Source organism: Phacochoerus africanus, chromosome 12 (assembly GCF_016906955.1).
Source record: "Phacochoerus africanus isolate WHEZ1 chromosome 12, ROS_Pafr_v1, whole genome shotgun sequence".
NCBI lineage: Eukaryota > Metazoa > Chordata > Mammalia > Artiodactyla > Suidae > Phacochoerus > Phacochoerus africanus.
Window position 1 is genome coordinate 60,599,412 of NC_062555.1, and position 16,823 is coordinate 60,616,234.

The window sequence follows — 16,823 nt, forward strand, 5'->3', positions numbered from 1 at the left end:
ACATAGGAATAAATCTAACAAAAAAGGACAGGACTTGCATGAAGAACATTGTAAGATTCCATGGAAAACTATAAGCCTTCGGATTAAATAAGAGAAACCATGTTTTTAGGCAGAAAGATGATCTTAGGAAAATATTAAGTTAGTAAAAACTGATGAAGCTAAATGCAATTCTGAAAGAATTTTAACTGAATATTTGAAAATTGGATAATATTGACTTAAAATTTATATATGCAGGTAAGGTGTAAAGAGAGAGAACTAAACTCGGATCCCAGACCCACCTGCTTCTAGGAATGGGTCTCTGGATTTATCTTCTTACAATCCAACTCCAAAGAATGTACTGATTTAGGAAAACTATGGAATTACAGCATATCAAAGAGACTGTTCCTGTTCATCTGAACTCTTATGCACCTATTCATCCCAGAGGCTAGATACATTAGGGTGTATCTAGACCAAAGAAATGAAGCAAACAAATAAAAGAATTAGGCTTTTTCTACTTCCAGGCAAGGTTGAGTATCAGGGACCAGAGTTGATCTTCTGTCCTATGTTGGCAAAGAAATCAAAACAATATATACTGGTTTTCAATGTAGGACAATGAGCACGTAGAACTACAGGCGAATGAGGTCTGAGAGGGGAACTAAATGAACCAAGCTATGCATTTTTCCCAGCTTACTGCCTACACTGAGTTTCCAGCTGCCATTCCGGGAGGAGGATGCCAGGAGAAGTGCGGTGGTCTTCTCAAATTGAAAAGATGGGGCATTCCTGTCCTGGCTCCGCAGAAACGAACCTGACTCGTAACCACGAGGTTCAATCCCTGGCCTCGCTCAGTGGGTTAAGGACCTGGCGTTGCTGTGACCTGTGGTGTAGGCCAGTGGCTACAACTCTGATTCGACTCCTAGCCTGGGAACATCCATATGCTGCAGGTGTGGCCCTAAAAAGACAAAAAAAAAAAAATTGGCAGTCTGGGGAGACTCAAGTGGCTGTAGTTCATAAAGAGGAGGGAAGAGCTGCAAAGAAAGTGTTCCAGAGAGTTTCCCTTCAAATCTCCACCAGAGCACTGACCAGGGCATGGATACGAGGAAACTCCAAGTTCCAGTAGCTAAAAGCACAGTCAGCACTCTTAGTTTTGGCATACTTTAGAAATCCCAAAGGAGGAACAAATATAATAATGTCTAGTGAGGTTATATGAGCTTGAAGAGGACCTACAGGATAGTTGTGTTATTATAAAAGTTATATGACAGTAATGTACCATTGCAATAGCATCGAAATAAAGAGAAAAACAGAAGAACCACCTTCTGTTTTCCTTGGAGTTTCACAAAGCTTTATTGGAATGTTAGATGTAGTTATGGTGGCTCTTAATATAGGGGAATATATGAAAATTGTACTGTTGGTTAAAAGAGTATAAAAGGGAGTTCCCATTGTGGCTCAGGGGGTTAAGAACCTGACTAGTATCCATGAGAATGTGGGTTCAATTTCTGGCCTCACTCAGTGGGTTAAGGATCTGGCATTGCCACAGCTGTGGCATAGGTCACATATGCAACTCAGATCTGGCATTGCTATGGCATAGGCTAGCAGCTGCAGCTCTGATTCAGCTCTCAGCCTGGGAACTTCCATATGCTGCAGGTGAGGCCCATAAAGAAAAAAAAAAAGTATATGAGGAAGACTTACAAGAAGCCAGAAGACTGCACTCGAGCATTTATAATTTCTTTTGTAGATAGTGCTATATCTCTGTTCTCTATTCCTAAAAAGAAGATTAAAATATTTTTATGTTTTGCAAAGCTTGAATTACTCTAAATAAACTATTCCTGTACATGATTCCTGATAAATAGGGAAAATTATCAGAAGAATTTCCCCCTCTTCATGCCATCAACTCAACCTTTTAAAAAAAATGTAACCAGAAGTTCCCATTGTGGCTCAGTGGGTTAAGGATCCAATGTCATCTCTGTGAGGATGTGTGTTCAAACCCTGGCCTTGCTCAGTGGGTTAAGGGTCTGGCATTGTGGCAAGTTGTGGCCTATGTCACAGATGCAGCTTGGATCTGGGGTTGCTATGGCTGTGGCATAGGCCTGCAGCTCCTATTTAACCACTAGCCAGAGAATTTCTATACGCGGCAAGTGCAGCCATAAAAACAAAAGAAAAATGTCACTTAAAGTTTGGTTATTAAAACAATGCTTCTTTCAGGAAACCCAATTAACCACAAATTATTAGGTTAATCAGAGGAGTTTAAAGCAAAACAAACCAGAGTTCTATTTACATAGTCTATAGATAGAAGTGAAAATACACAGTATCATCATTTCACAAAAGGAAAGAAAGAAAATAGTTTAAAAAGGGCGGGGGGGATGTCCTACCATGATGTCTGCTTGTTGTGTCCTCAGCATCAGGAAGATGGTGGTCTACAGTGGTCAACCCTTCCACGAATTCCCAGTGTGAATCTTCTGTGAGAAATGGCTCCCAGCCGCAGAAACCAGACTCAAAGCCACACCTGAGAGGATTCGCTGTTATGCACAGAAAACAGGTGAGAAGAAGTGAAGGTAGGGGCAAGCAGCGCAACACTGACCTGTATTAACCAATCAATCTAGGTGGTCAGAACAATCTCTCCACTTTGTAAAGAATGTTTTCCAATTATCAGAATGGTTTTCCTTTTCCTAAACTCACAAAGTTTTCCCTGTGCTGTATAACACATGGTGGCCCTTCCACAGTCTTCTGTCTCCAAGCCTGGGACACTGCGTCCTGGATGGCCATCTCCATTGCATCTAATTACAGCTTTTCAGAGAGTAACTACTTTCACCTGCCAAGATGAAAAAGATTTACCCGCTGAGAAAGTTTTTTTAAAAAGTTTAAAGAATGGAATTTAAATTAACTCTGGATGCCTAAAGAGCCTGAGGTCAACACCTTAGTATTTATTCTATTGCACTATTTTAAGTTTCTCAAAAAAAAAAAAAAAATTCCATAGCCACTTAGACTAAATTAGATATTTTAAACTCTATTTCCCACCCCTTCTAACACACAACCAGAAAGTCGAAAAATACTTACATTCCTAATTTATCACAAAAGAACGAATTCTAGAGAGTCGGGGTTTAGGGTAAGTTTCCTAAGCACATTTTCTAGTTTTGCCACCAAATTAGGAAAAAACAGCAAGTTTCACAGAACTGGAATACACTAGAATTTCTAAAAACTTGATTTGTGATTTTAAGAAATCAGTCCTTATGTGCTTACATTTCCTTTTCCTAATAAAAGAACCATGGTACCAACCTATCTTAGATAGTAGTTTGGGGATAAATTAAAGCAATTAATTTAAAACCTATTTCCAAGTATTCCCCTTCAAGCAGAGGCATTTTCATAACAGAAGGAAGGACAACATAATTCTTGGTCAGAAGATACCTAAAGACTTGGCAAGCTCCTTAAAGATCACAATTCTGTCACCTTTAACAAAAGTAGTAGATGTGTTTCCACTGAGCTCCAAATATATCTTGTATTTTACATCTATTATCATCAGCCTTCACAAATACCCTACACAGTGAATGTAATTATCTCCCCAAATATCTTCTTTTCAAAAATTTATCACTAAGCAACTTGACTATAGTAAACTTTAGCAAATGGAATATCCAGGCTTTGAATTATCTCCCTACACAAGGAATGCTGCATCAAAATTTAAAAGGCTGCATCACCACATGCTTGCTCCCAATCGTTATTTTCAGTTATAAACAATACAACCGATGTTACCAATATTTTGAATAAACTCTCTATATCTTAATAATCAAAGATCTCCAAACGTCTAAAAATGGATGCCTGGTTTCACGACCAGATATTTCATCACTAACATGTCAACTCTTAAAACACTGCAGTACATGTTACAAATAACACTGCCACCTAAAATTTTCTCTACATGTAAATTAAACATTTAGATCTTAGAGCTAAGCTTGTTGAGACAGTCATGCAATGGGTATAAAAGATATTTTTCTTTACAAGCAAGTATTTTCCCCCTTAAATGTGTTTCTCCAAAATTAAAAAGGGAAATTAACTACAGTATAATAATGAAAAAAATGTTGCACATTACCTAATGGTGAACCATTATGAGGAGAAAATGCTATTCACCCATATAGTACTTCACTGGAAATCTGTAACATTTGGATGTTTTTCCTTTCTCAGCTCTGGCTACAGAGTTTCAGAATACCTCCTCCGATAAAAAGTTACTCCCTCCAAGAAGAGACTCTTCTGCTTTTAGGCAATCTTGGGAACCTATGACCTAGGGAGGGGTGTGTGTGTGTGTGTCTGTGTGCCTTTTCCAGGGCCGCATGTGGAGGTTCCCAGGCCAGGGGTCTAATCAGAGCTGTAGCCGCTGGCCTATGCCACAGCCACAGCAACGTGGGATCCGAGCCATGTCTGCAACCTACACAACAGCTCATGGCAACACCAGATCTTTAACCTGGATCCTTATCGAGGCCAGGGATCGAACCCGCAACCTCATGGCTCCTAGTTGGACTCGTTAACAACCGCACCACAATGGGAACTCCCAGATCTGATCTACTTCTTTGGTCCTCTGTGAATTATCACCTGCTAAACCCCCAGTTCTTCTAGGTCAGTTGGTGGAATACAGAATTAGGCAAGATTTGAAGTAATATACCTCACCTTTGAAAAGTGTTTAAAAGTTCCCAAATTCTTGTTTGTAAACTTGGTCAAGGAATCCTTCCACCTCCCCCTACCAAGGGCACTCCCAATTCCTAAAAATATGCTTCTCTGGAATAGAAAATCTTTCATCAGCTTTTGCCCAGGATTGCCCTAGTTTATGGGTGTCGTCCCAACATAATAATTAACACTGCTGCTCTTTCCTCTCAGGTGACCCTGTTTGGCCAATAAATTCAATACGCCCTGTTGGGGCAATAAATTATATACTGACATACAAAGGAAGCTCAAGTCCATGAAGATAACAATCTTACAGCAGGTGGCTTCTGCAATAACCACCCTACTCCCCAGCTAGGCAATGGTGTGAAAGGGCTCCAAGACCAGTGACGGTGGAGATGGAAAGTACGAAGTAACCATCACCATGCCCTCCCCAGACTCTTCTCATCTGTGTCTGTGTCACTCGGCTGAGAAGATGTAAAGAGGATTTCAAGAAAAACTCACTTTGGATTGTATAAATGTTGAAATTTGGTTTTGGGAGAAAAGTTCAAAGCCTTTCTTTCATTACCTGGATGTTTTATCTTTAAAAATGTCAGTCATGGCACTTTTCACGCAACACTAAACGCCACTGTCCTTTGAAAAAATGCAAATTAATTTTTAAAGTCCATCACCATAAAAATATATGAAAGCAAAATGGTGTAATCACCTCTGTAAAAATCTTGAACTTCTCCACTGGTTTTTTTTTTTTTTTTTAACCAATGATATTCATTCCAATATACTTCAAAGGACTTTTTTAAAGCTATAGGTTCTATAACTTAATTGCACCATAAAATATAAGCCAAATTTCAGTCACCAAAGCTGAAGTTCTTTCATTACTATTTCTCCTACATAATTCAAAATATTTAGGGTGAAGTTATAAATATATAAAAAAAAAAACTGGCAGGCCAAACACATTCTGGCAGTTAATAAATGCCTTATGATACCATATCTGTGTAATATTAAACACTTACAAAATCTAAAAAAATTAATTTGATTATGTGGTTGCTTTTATTTAAATTTCTGTGACTACAGACACATTTCACTGTTTCTAATCAGAGCATGAGATTATGCCACTGTTTATAATCTTACAATATATGTTTGAGTTCATCAGAGTAATATTTAAAAATTATGACAAAGATTTCTCTAGTATATTTAACCACTGAAGCATATTGGCAGAAGAAAAAGAAGTTTATCATGGAAGCTGAGGAAAATTCTGGATCATAAAAATTTAAATATTTATGAATTCCTCAGTTCAGAAGTAAATCAGTTCTCTATTACACATGAAAAAAGTTTATATGAGAATGAATGGGGAATGTTCCATTCAGTAAGTGTATTTTAGATTTTAATATGATTCCATAAACATTTTGCTAATACTTATTGGGAAAGCACAAGGATCTTTTCTTTACTAAATATACATACATTTCCCTTACCCTCAGGAAGTATTTTGGTTTTTTTTTTTTTCCAAAACATGAAAGACATCCAGAGACAGTATCACAGTAAAAATTTAATGCATTGCACTACATTTTTTTTTTTTCTTTTTAGGGCAGCACCCACAGCATACGGAAGTTTCCAGATTAGGGCTGGGGTCAAATCGGAGCTACAGCTGCTGGCCACAGCCACGGGGGATCCAAGTTGTATCTGTGACCTACATCACGGCTCACCAGCAACGCAGGATCCTTAACCTGCTGAGGGAGGCCAGGGGTCAAAGCCACACCCTCGTGGATCCTAGTTGGGTTTATTAACCGCTGAGCCTTGAAGGGAACTCCTGCACTCAATTCTTGATTTAAGCTTCTTTCACTTGAATATTGTACCAACTTCTCATCTGAAGTGTCAGAACTTATTGCGGCATTTTAAATGCTCCAACAAGTCCTATGTATCAATTAAAATAATTTTTCCCATGGAATTTATCAAACTGTTTTGAACACAGCTCTGTCCATTCTTCCATCATTTTTATTTATTTATTGACCACAGTTATTTTTTGTCTCTTTTCATGATTAGGGGAGCTTTTTGTGTGTGTCTTTTTAGGGCCACACCTGTGGCATACGGAGGTTCCCAGGCTAGGGGTCCAATCAGAACTGTAGCCACTGGCCTACACCAGAGCCACAGTTTCTCGGGATCCAAGCCTCGTCTGCAACGTACACCACAGCTCACGGCAACGCCAGATCCTTAACCCACTGAGCAAGGCCAGGGATCGAACCCTTGTCCTCAGGGATGCTAGTCGGGTTTGCTAACCACTGAGCCACAATGGGAACTCCATTCTTCCATCATTTTTAGTATATGTGCTGCCGAAGCAAGCACTCTTCCATCATTTTTAAAACATGGAGATTTTCTGTATGTCCTGATTGAAAATTAAATATATTTTTTCCAAAATTTTATGTAGTAAAATATAATTAGTACAAAATTTGCCTTTTTAACCACTTTAAGTGTATGGTTGAGTGGCCCTAAGTACCTTTACACTGTTGTACAACCATCACACATCTCCAGAACTTCATCATCCCAAATTAAAATACCATACCCATTAAACACTCACTCCCCACTTTTCCCTTCTCATCATCCTGACAACTACCATTCTGCTTCTCCTTTCTATGAATTCGATTCCTCTAGGAGCTTATGTAAGTAGCATTATACAATGTTTATCCTGTTGTGACTTGCTAATTTCACTGAGCATAACGTCTTCAAGGTTCATCCATGTTGTGGCATGAATCTGAAAATTAGGTATGTTTTATCTGTCAGTTGTTCAATTAGCCAATGTATACCTTCAGACTTGTTTGGCACGTGTTATATTGTGTTAGAAATACTTTTAAAAACATATTGCATATGCATTTTGTTTTGTTTTTTTAGGGCCACATCTGTGGCATATGGAGGGTCCCAGGCTAGGGGCTGAATCAGAGCTGTATCTACAGGACTACGCCACAGCCACAGCCACTCTAGATCCGAGTCGTGCCTGCGATCTACACCACAGCGTATGGCACGCCAGATTCTTAACCACTGAGCGAGCACAGGGATCGAACCTGCATTCTCATGGATGCTAGTCAGATTCGTTTCTGGGATGGGAACTCCATGCATATGCGTTTTATGCTTAAATGTCCCTGTTTCATACAGGATGGTATTATTAATAACCATCAAAAATCTACTGTTTGGAATCAGGCAGTATTTGTCCTTCTGCCCCCGGCTTATTTCACTTAGCATAGCTCTTACGTGAGGTATTTAAAGTATTCAAACTCATATGTTGTTCAGTTGGTATAAAGTTTCGGTCATGCAAGGTAGTGCCTGTGGTCATCAATACTGTATGATGCACGTTTTTGTCAACAGTTTACAAAACTTAATACTTTTAAAGGCTTTGTCAAAAACACAGCCTTTTCATGAAGCACTTTGAGAAGAGAGAGGCAATATGTTCCTTTTGGAGGAACACGAAAAATAGCTCACTTGGAGTTCCCATCATGGCTCAGTCGTTAGTAAAGCCGGCTAGCATCCATGAGGACTTGGATTCAAACCAAGTGAGTTAAGGATCCAGTGTTGCCATGAGCTGGGTGTAGGTTGCAGATGTGGCTTGGATCCTGTGTTGCTGTGGCTCTGGCATAGGCCGGTGGCTACAATTCCACCTGGACACCTAGCTGAGGGTGTGCGGCCCTAAAAAGACCAAAAAAAAAAAAAAAAACCCCACACCTCACTTGTCTTCTCCACTAGCATCCATTCGGTAGAACATTAGTTATGTTCATTTAAAGGATGCATTTGAAGCTGAAAGTGCTGTGGAGAACAGGCATTTGCCCCTGTATCCCCAACACCATTCTTGAGGATGGAGTTGGTGAAATTTTCCTGGGCAAGAGCATTCGGGCTGTTTACAACTTGGACAGGTGATAGCCTCCACTCCTTAAGAAGATTTCGAACAAGTTCTGCAAAACTGCTGCAAGTAAGCTGCTTTAGCGCAGTGCGTGTGCCACACAGGGGTACTTTCCCATCCTTGCAGGGATCTCAGGTCTATTCCGGCTCAGAGGACTGGAAGCACTTCCGCTCTGGGAGCCACCACCTCTCCCCCTGGGCAGGCTCCCTCTCCGTCAGGCCGCCTGGGGCCTCCTCCCCTCTCCTCTCCTCTCCTCCCACCGAGAGGCGCCTCCTGGCTCGCCAGCACCCGGCCTTTGCCACAGAGGCAGCAATTGTTGGGGCCCCTTACTCACAGGCACCTCTCCTACCTCAGGGTCTCACTCTCCCTCCTCCCACCTCCACTCGTCACAGCCCCTTCCAGGAAGGTGGTGCTGCTGCTGGAGGCAAAGACTCAGCAGGAATCGCACAGCCCCGGGCCCTGCCGCGTGCTCCAAGGGGTGTTGGGGTTGGTCGCTGTACCAAGACAACACTGCAGGGATTCACCTGAAAGGACATGCCTAGGTTGCTGGACCGCGGAGCGAGGCCAGGGGCTCATCTGCTGCAGCAAGTCCCTGAACTGCATTATCTGGGAGTGGCCGAAGCGCTCGGTAGCCCTCAAGGGCACCTAGCCCAGGAAAGACCAAGGAGGAGGAAGTGGGAGAGTAGCATGGGTGCCGCCAGCCATCCTGGACCTACTCCCTTCGTGCCCCTGGCCTTGACTGGTTTAACACCATGCAGCCCACAGGGCACCCATATGCACAGCCCTGACAAGCTAAGAAAACAGATCTTAGGTCAAGTGTTCTTATTACATAAAAAGGTGAGGGGAGCAGGGAGACAAGGAAAAATTTGGAGGTAAAAGATGTGATGACATTTCCACAGGAGTATGTATTATGTCCAAACTGATCAAGCTGTATACATTATTTTTGTGCAGTTTTTTTTTATATCAGTTATACCTTAAACTATTTAAAATGTATTGTTTGGTATTACAATGATGCACTTAGGGATTAGTAAAGTACCCATAATTTTGTTTCTATCACGAAAGGTATCCAATTTGATTTAAGATTTTTTTTTTTTTCTTTATCTGCCACCTGTTTCTCCCTCAGCCATCTTCATTGCTGAAGCCTCTTCTGCGCAGTAGTTCTCAAACTTTAATATGCAGGTCAATCACCTGGGATGTTGTTAAAATGATAGTTTGGGTTCTGCAGGATGGGGCTATACACTTAAGTTCTGCAGTTCAAAGGCATTCCCGGGTGATGCTGATACTGCTGGTCCATAAGTAACACAATAGCAGCAAAATAGCAAAACCAATTTTCCCTTCACCATTAAATGTTTTGAAAAGGCACTGGCTACAGGCTCAGTCAACTACATTCGTTAAAATAGCTAAAAAAATAAAAGGAAGTCAGTAAAGAAAGAACACCGGAATGGGTGTGTCTTTTGCCAAAAGCACACTGACTGTAGAATTCCAATGGACAATATTCATGAGTTAATATTTACTTAGTCTCCAGAATATGGTATATACTCCTGGTGTATTCAAACTGTATGTATGACTACCCTGTCCTAGAGATTCATCCCATAGTGGGATAAAAAGATGATATAAAAGCATTTTGCTTGTGCTTCACAAACTTGAAAAATGTAAGAAACCCTTGTATAACAAACTGAAATTTGTAAAATATAAATTTCAAAGTAGTGAAAAATGTTTAAAAGTGGTTTTAAATTTCAAAGGGGAACCTCATTTTGTAGTAAAATATATAGAATACATACACTGGGAGTTCCCATCGTGGCGCAGTGGTTAACGAATCCGACTAGGAACCATGAGGTTGCGGGTTCGGTCCCTGCCCTTGCTCGGTGGGTTAACAATCCGGCGTTGCTGTGAGCTGTGGTGTAGGTCGCAGACGCGGCTCGGATCCTGCGTTGCTGTGGTTCTGGCGTAGGCTGGTGGCTACAGCTCCGATTCAACCCCTAGCCTGGGAACCTCCATATGCTGCAGGAGTGGCCCAAGAAATAGCAACAACAACAAAAAAAGACAAAAGACAAAAAAAAGAATACATACACTTAAATTCTTTAGTGCAGAAAATAGTGTAACATCAATTCTAATAAATCAATTGGTATATAATTTCCTCAAAGCAAAAATGATTATACAAATATTTATATGAAATAGTCATATTGACATCAAAGTATGTGGATGTTTTACAATATGTAACATGGCTACATTTTTATATCATATGCCCTATATAGAGTTGATCTCAGTTAAGCAAGTATTCCAGGGCATTTTTTTTTTTTTTGCCAAATAAGCTTATATTATTTGGAAAACCTAACAGACTAAGAAATAACACTATTTGGTTGATGAGCACAGAAATCTGTCCCAAAATTCACAAAAAGGAAATAGCAGAACAATCTCAAGATATACTCTATGAGGGAAATGCCAGGTAAGTAATAAATAAATTGTCAATAAAGGAAATGGGAAAATGTGTCCTAAATCATTTTAGACTATCATCTTATTATTATAAGAAAATCAACTATGGAGTTCCCATTGTAGCTCAGTGGGTTAAGGATGCAACATGGACTCTATGAGGATTCAAGTTCGATCCCTGGTCTTGCAGTGGGTTAAGGATCTGGCATTGCCACAAGCTGAGGTATAGGTTGCAGATGTGGCTTGGATCCAGTGTTGCTGTGGCAGTGACAGTTCTAATTTGACCCCTAGCCTGGGAATTTCCATATGCCATAGGTGCTGCCGTTAAAAAAAAGAAAGAAAAAGAAAGAAGCTCAATTAAAAGGAGAGTATAAAGAACCCTTCACCAGAGGAATGAAAAGGGAGAAAAGAAGCTATTTCAAACTGTAGGACTGAAAATACAAGAAATATTCTTACTTTCAGTTACTGAAATTGAGAATAATATAAACCATTAGAAAGGTGAATTTATCCAAAAGAAATGAAACAAATTGTCTGTTACAAATTTTAAATTAAGCATAAAGAGGAATGTGACACTCACATTAGAGAAAATGAATTGTCCTTACATTTTTTAATGAAAAAAAGCACCGAAAAACTCCATGGAGATCATATTGATAGGGGGATTATTTTGTTTAAATCTATTTTTGAGATGAGGTGTCTGAGGAATTAATTGAATTGCTGTTTACAAACAAGCAGAGTATTTCTCCCTTGTTTTCCCATTTCCTCTTTTCTACATCCCTGTCCATTGCTCTTAATAAAATCCTTACGTACCCAACAACAGAAACATATTGCACAAGGAGCTTTTCATTAAAAAGGTGACATTTATCTTGTTGCAGTATTTTTCTCTTGCTCAACAAAATATATCACTAAAATAAAACACTGGAGCAAAGTAAATGTCAAATTTTAATAATTAAAAACCCCTCGTTTGTGATACAGAAATTAGAGGATGCATTTAGTTGGAATACATTGTTTCTAAAGAGACACAAGTATTTTAGTTGCTAAGTCACCTCATAGGAGAATCATAAAGTAGGTTGTAAATTATATTTGCTTTCTAATATAACTAGGGTGAATAGTAATGGGATTTCTTGACATTACTCCTATCAAAGACTCTTCCTACAAGGTCTGAAATGAAGGTGTTGGGCCTTTTTTGCCTAGTCATGAATGTCAACCATAGCTGACATGATTCTACAATCATCATTGATTTCTGGAAGGCAATGGGAGCCTTCCTCCCCCTCTGCCTTTCCCCACAGTTTCATATAGAATTGGTCAGAATGGAAAAAGCCCAACACTTAATAAGGGTTAGCAATCCATAATATACATCTCCAAAGAGAAGAGTACAGCGGTTCCCTCTTCCATATATTTTTCTTTTTAATCAAAACACAACCAGCACTAATCACAACTTTTCATTTGTTAAACAAAGAGATTTTTGAGCGTTAGCAAAAAACACCAAAATATAAAGTTAACATAAAGATCCCCACAAGAAATAGTACTAATGGCTTCAGAGAGTGTATGTTCATCTTACTTCATACACGTTAACTTAATCTTGCTCCAAACAAAGACGCTTTTAAATGCAACCACAGGAGTTCCTATTGTGGCTCAGTGGATTAAGAACCTGACTAGTATTCATGAGGACGTGGGTTTGATACCTCGCCTTGCTCCGTGGGTTAAGGATTCAGCTTGCTGCAAGCTGTGGTATAGGTTGCATGTGCAGCTTGGATCTGGTTTTGCTGTGGCACAGGCCAGCAGCTGCAGCTCTGATTCCACCCCTAGCCTGGGAACGTCCATATGCCACAGATGTGGCCCTAAAAGACAATCAATCAATCAATCAATCCAACACAGTCATGAATGTGAGCATATGAATAAATAACTCACTTACAGCAAGTTGCTGGACCCTCATCACTCGCATCAGGACAGTCCTTCTGAGAGTCACAGACCAATTCTTGGGCAACACACTGGCCGTTGGCACAAGTGAATTCATCTGCAGAGCATGGCTTTCTGGATGGGACCCATGAGCAGGCATAGACCCAGAGCTGATCTAGCCCAATAAAACCTTCTTGGTTCAAAATAGTCCCTTCAAAAACAATCTTTAGGGAAAAACAAAGAACAATTTGTGAGTTTATAATCCCTTCAAAAAGACCTCCCCCCCCCAAAAAAAAGAGTAGAGATTAAAGAATCATTAAGAAAACACCTGCTTAAAGAGCAAACAAACACAACTACAAACAAAGTTCCTACTTGATAGGCTTGACCCACACACATAAGACTAATGGGTACATTAGATCCACTGAAGCCTCTGAGAAACTGCCTGTGATCTGATGAAACATCCCACTTAACAATGATGTCCTGACTGCAAATTTGTTACTTGGTCACCGCCTTCATAGCTTTATTACTCTAACATTCAAGGGAAAGAAAAACTGTTGTCACTACTCACACAAGACCTATAACTGCATTTAGTTTTTTCACTATAGAAATTAGCAATCAGGAATGCATGCATGAAGGGAACTGTCAGGCAGACAGTAAGGGACACAACAGAAGAAAACATTGAAAAGAATATGTTTAAAAATACTTTATTTTTATAAAAGAATTGCTCTAACAAAGAAGTGCTAATTAAAGGAGATGAGTTTCATTTTCCCAAATTGAGCTTTCTGGAGGTATACCGTATTAGCAAATCAAACAACTGTGCATTGCTAATCTAAGATAATTTCAAAGTATTAATATTCCTTGGGGTTCTACCAAGAGCAATGGTGAGTCAACACCAAGAATTCAGAAAGAGTGAGAAATTGCAGATTGTACGGCAAATAACTAATTTTCTGCTGTCTAATATGTTAGTCACCAGCTGCTTAGGGCTATTTCAATTTAAGTTAACCAACCTTAAATTAAAATTCAGTTCCACATGTTAATAGTTACATTTCAAGTGTTAAATAGCCACCTATATAGCTAGTGGCTACACATTAGAGAGCACAGATAAAATTTCCGCTAATGCAGAAAGTCTATTGATCAGCCCTAAACTCGATATAAAGGTTTTTTGTTGTATTTTTATGGGACACAGAAAAGTATTTCCTTTTTAGGGTTGCACCTGTGGAGGTTTCCAGGCTAGGGACTAAATCAGAGCTATAGGTGCTGCCCACGCCACAGCAACACGAGACCTAAGCTGCATTTGTGACCTATACCACAGCTCAGGGCAACCCTGGATGGTTAACCCACCAAGCGAGGCCAGGGATTGAGCCTGCATCCTCAAGGATACTAGTCAGATTCCTTTCCACTGTGCCACAGTGGGACTCCAAGAATTTCTTTTTTATTGAAGTAGAATTTATAATATTGTGTTAGTTTTAGGAGTACAGTATACTGATTCAGGTTTTTGCACAGACATTGTTAAATGTGTAAATAAAATAATAGAAACAAAAACTGACTCTTAGTCTCTTTCAGCTTAAAGTTTCTGATAGATTTTCTTATTTTCAAAAACATCAGCAGGGTAAGTGTTGTTAGGGTTCAGAAGGTTAAGGATTTGACTTTGTCGCTATAGTGGCTCTGGTTGCTGCTGTGGCACAGGTTTGATCCCTGGCCTGGGAACTTCCACCTATTGGGTGCAGCCAGAAAAGAAAAAAAAAAATTAGTGATATATATTTTTTGTTAAGAAATTACATAAGATCAAGGAGTTCCCGTCGTGGCGCAGCGGTTAACGAATCCGACTAGGAACCATGAGGTTGCGGGTTCGGTCCCTGCCCTTGCTCAGTGGATTAACGATCCGGCGTTGCCGTGAGCTGTGGTGTAGGTTGCAGACGCGGCTCGGATCCTGCGTTGCTGTGGCTCTGGCATAGGCCGGTGGCTACAGCTCCGATTAGACCCCTAGCCTGGGAACCTCCATATGCCACGGGAGCGGCCCAAAGAAATAGCAAAAAGACAAAAAAAAAAAGAAATTACATAAGATCAAGTTTGCATATATATTTAATAATTTATAAAAATTATATTAAATCATATTTCATAAGAAAATCTTTCTCCATAATAAATATCTTATATGCTAAAATTATTTGATTTACAATGTACATTTTTCATAGCAACAAGATATCAGATATGCAGAAGTGATATCAGTTTGGGATTCAAAAATTTATGGATTTAAACTTTGATCTCAAAAGTCTACCATTACTGAAAAACTAGTTATACATAATATGTACATGGAGACATATTAAAATATTTTAATATTTTATATATTTTGTTTGACCTTTAAGTACCATAACAAACTGTAATATTCAGCTTATGACAAAAGAACAAAGGTCCAACCATTTCATACATCTTTCAGAAGTTATAAAGACAGATATCAGCTAAGAAAAATTAAAATAGTGTCAAAATGTTAACTCAGTGGGCTATGATATAACCCTCAGTTTTCCCGCAATTTACACAAAAATGCTATGATTCATAAATTCCAATTTCAGCAGTAAATGAGATTTAAAAAATCTGCACAGTTACAGCTCAGTACCATTTGGATTCTGCTTTTTAATGGCTAAAAAAAATTAAGTGTGGCATTACCTTAAAGAAATAAAATTGGTTTCATAAGCCACAAAGTCTCATTATTTTACACTCACATTCCACTATAAATATATTTATACACTCTATATACAACAGACAGAATCCTAAAGAACTGCTCTTCAAAAGTAAAAATCTAAATAGCAATTAATAATGCCAGTATTTCAATGTTGAGCCTTCTGAAGTTACCATACCTTGCAATATTGCCATGATATTAGAAAGAAATGACCGGCAGACACTTAAAATGAAAGTTAAAAATGTATCAGATACATTTTATACAACACAATCTCAAGTTCATATTTTTGAAAGATACCATTCCCACTGAGCAGATGTATATTTCAGATGTATCTTTGTGCAGGTAGTTACCCACGTGTTATAAAGATGTGAATTACTGCATTCAAAATATTTGCATATATGCTACTGATTTGTCAGTATCAGTTTATTATTTACTAATGCAATTTGGCTTCCCCAGTTTACTGCATGTGTTTAGATGTACTACGGAGGGAGCTCGTGAGGAAACTTGAATCAAAAGCAGTTTACACTCCACTCGGAAAATCTAACCTGAATAGGGTTCAGTTCAATGAAAAAAAGTAAGTTATTTCTCTCCCCAAATATACAAGTCTATGTTCCTCATTTAAATGCTAATTTAAATCTAGCAATGGGTGGTAAGTTCACCACTACAAGGCTAAAAGATTAAATCTGTGATAAAAATACTTGGTTTTCTCTTTTATACCTTAAATGTCTTCAATCCTTCTGGGATTAACACATCTGCTTTCACCCATTTTCTGTGAGTTGACGTGCTGTATGTCCAAAATATTTCTTCTTCCTTTGATTCAAAGAAAAAGACATCACTCATTCCTTAAATTCTACTCTCATATTTACACATGTGCTCTCTTAATTACATTTCAATAGAGTTTACCCTACCTGTAGGATATTAAGTACCAAAAAGTCTAAATTATTGGTTTAAAAAAACCCTGTATAATATTTTTACAGAAAAATAAGGGAAAGATGAAAAGTTAAGGTATAGGAGTTCCTGTTGTGGCACAGCAGGCTCCAGTCACTGTGAAGGCAGGGGTTCGATCCCTGGCCCTGTGCAGTGGGTTAAAGGATCTTATGCTGCTGAAGCCAAGGCTTAGGCTGCAGCTATGGCCTGTATTCAGCCCCTGGCCTGGAAATTTCCATATTCTGCAGATGCAGCCATTTAAAAAAAAAAAAAAAAAAAGCACAGAGAGGAATTTTAGGTCAGTAAAAATAGTTATTTTTTATTTATTTTATTTAAAGGCTGCACTTGGAACATATGGAGGTTCCAGGCTAGGGGGTCGAATTGAAGCTGCAGCTCCTG

The 16,823-nt window shown here is 39.1% G+C and overlaps 1 protein-coding gene across 1 annotated transcript in view; it reads right to left on the bottom strand.

The window, feature by feature from the left end:
- MALRD1 (MAM and LDL receptor class A domain containing 1) overlaps positions 1–16,823 on the bottom strand; it is a 600,618-nt gene that overhangs the window by 516,208 nt on the left and 67,587 nt on the right. The window contains exons 9-11 of the mRNA XM_047755391.1: positions 16,215–16,307; positions 12,840–13,047; positions 2,346–2,492 (exon numbers count right to left, since the gene is read on the bottom strand). Of these exons, the coding sequence (XP_047611347.1) occupies positions 2,346–2,492; positions 12,840–13,047; positions 16,215–16,307 (448 nt within the window). The remainder of the gene's footprint in view (positions 1–2,345; positions 2,493–12,839; positions 13,048–16,214; positions 16,308–16,823) is intronic.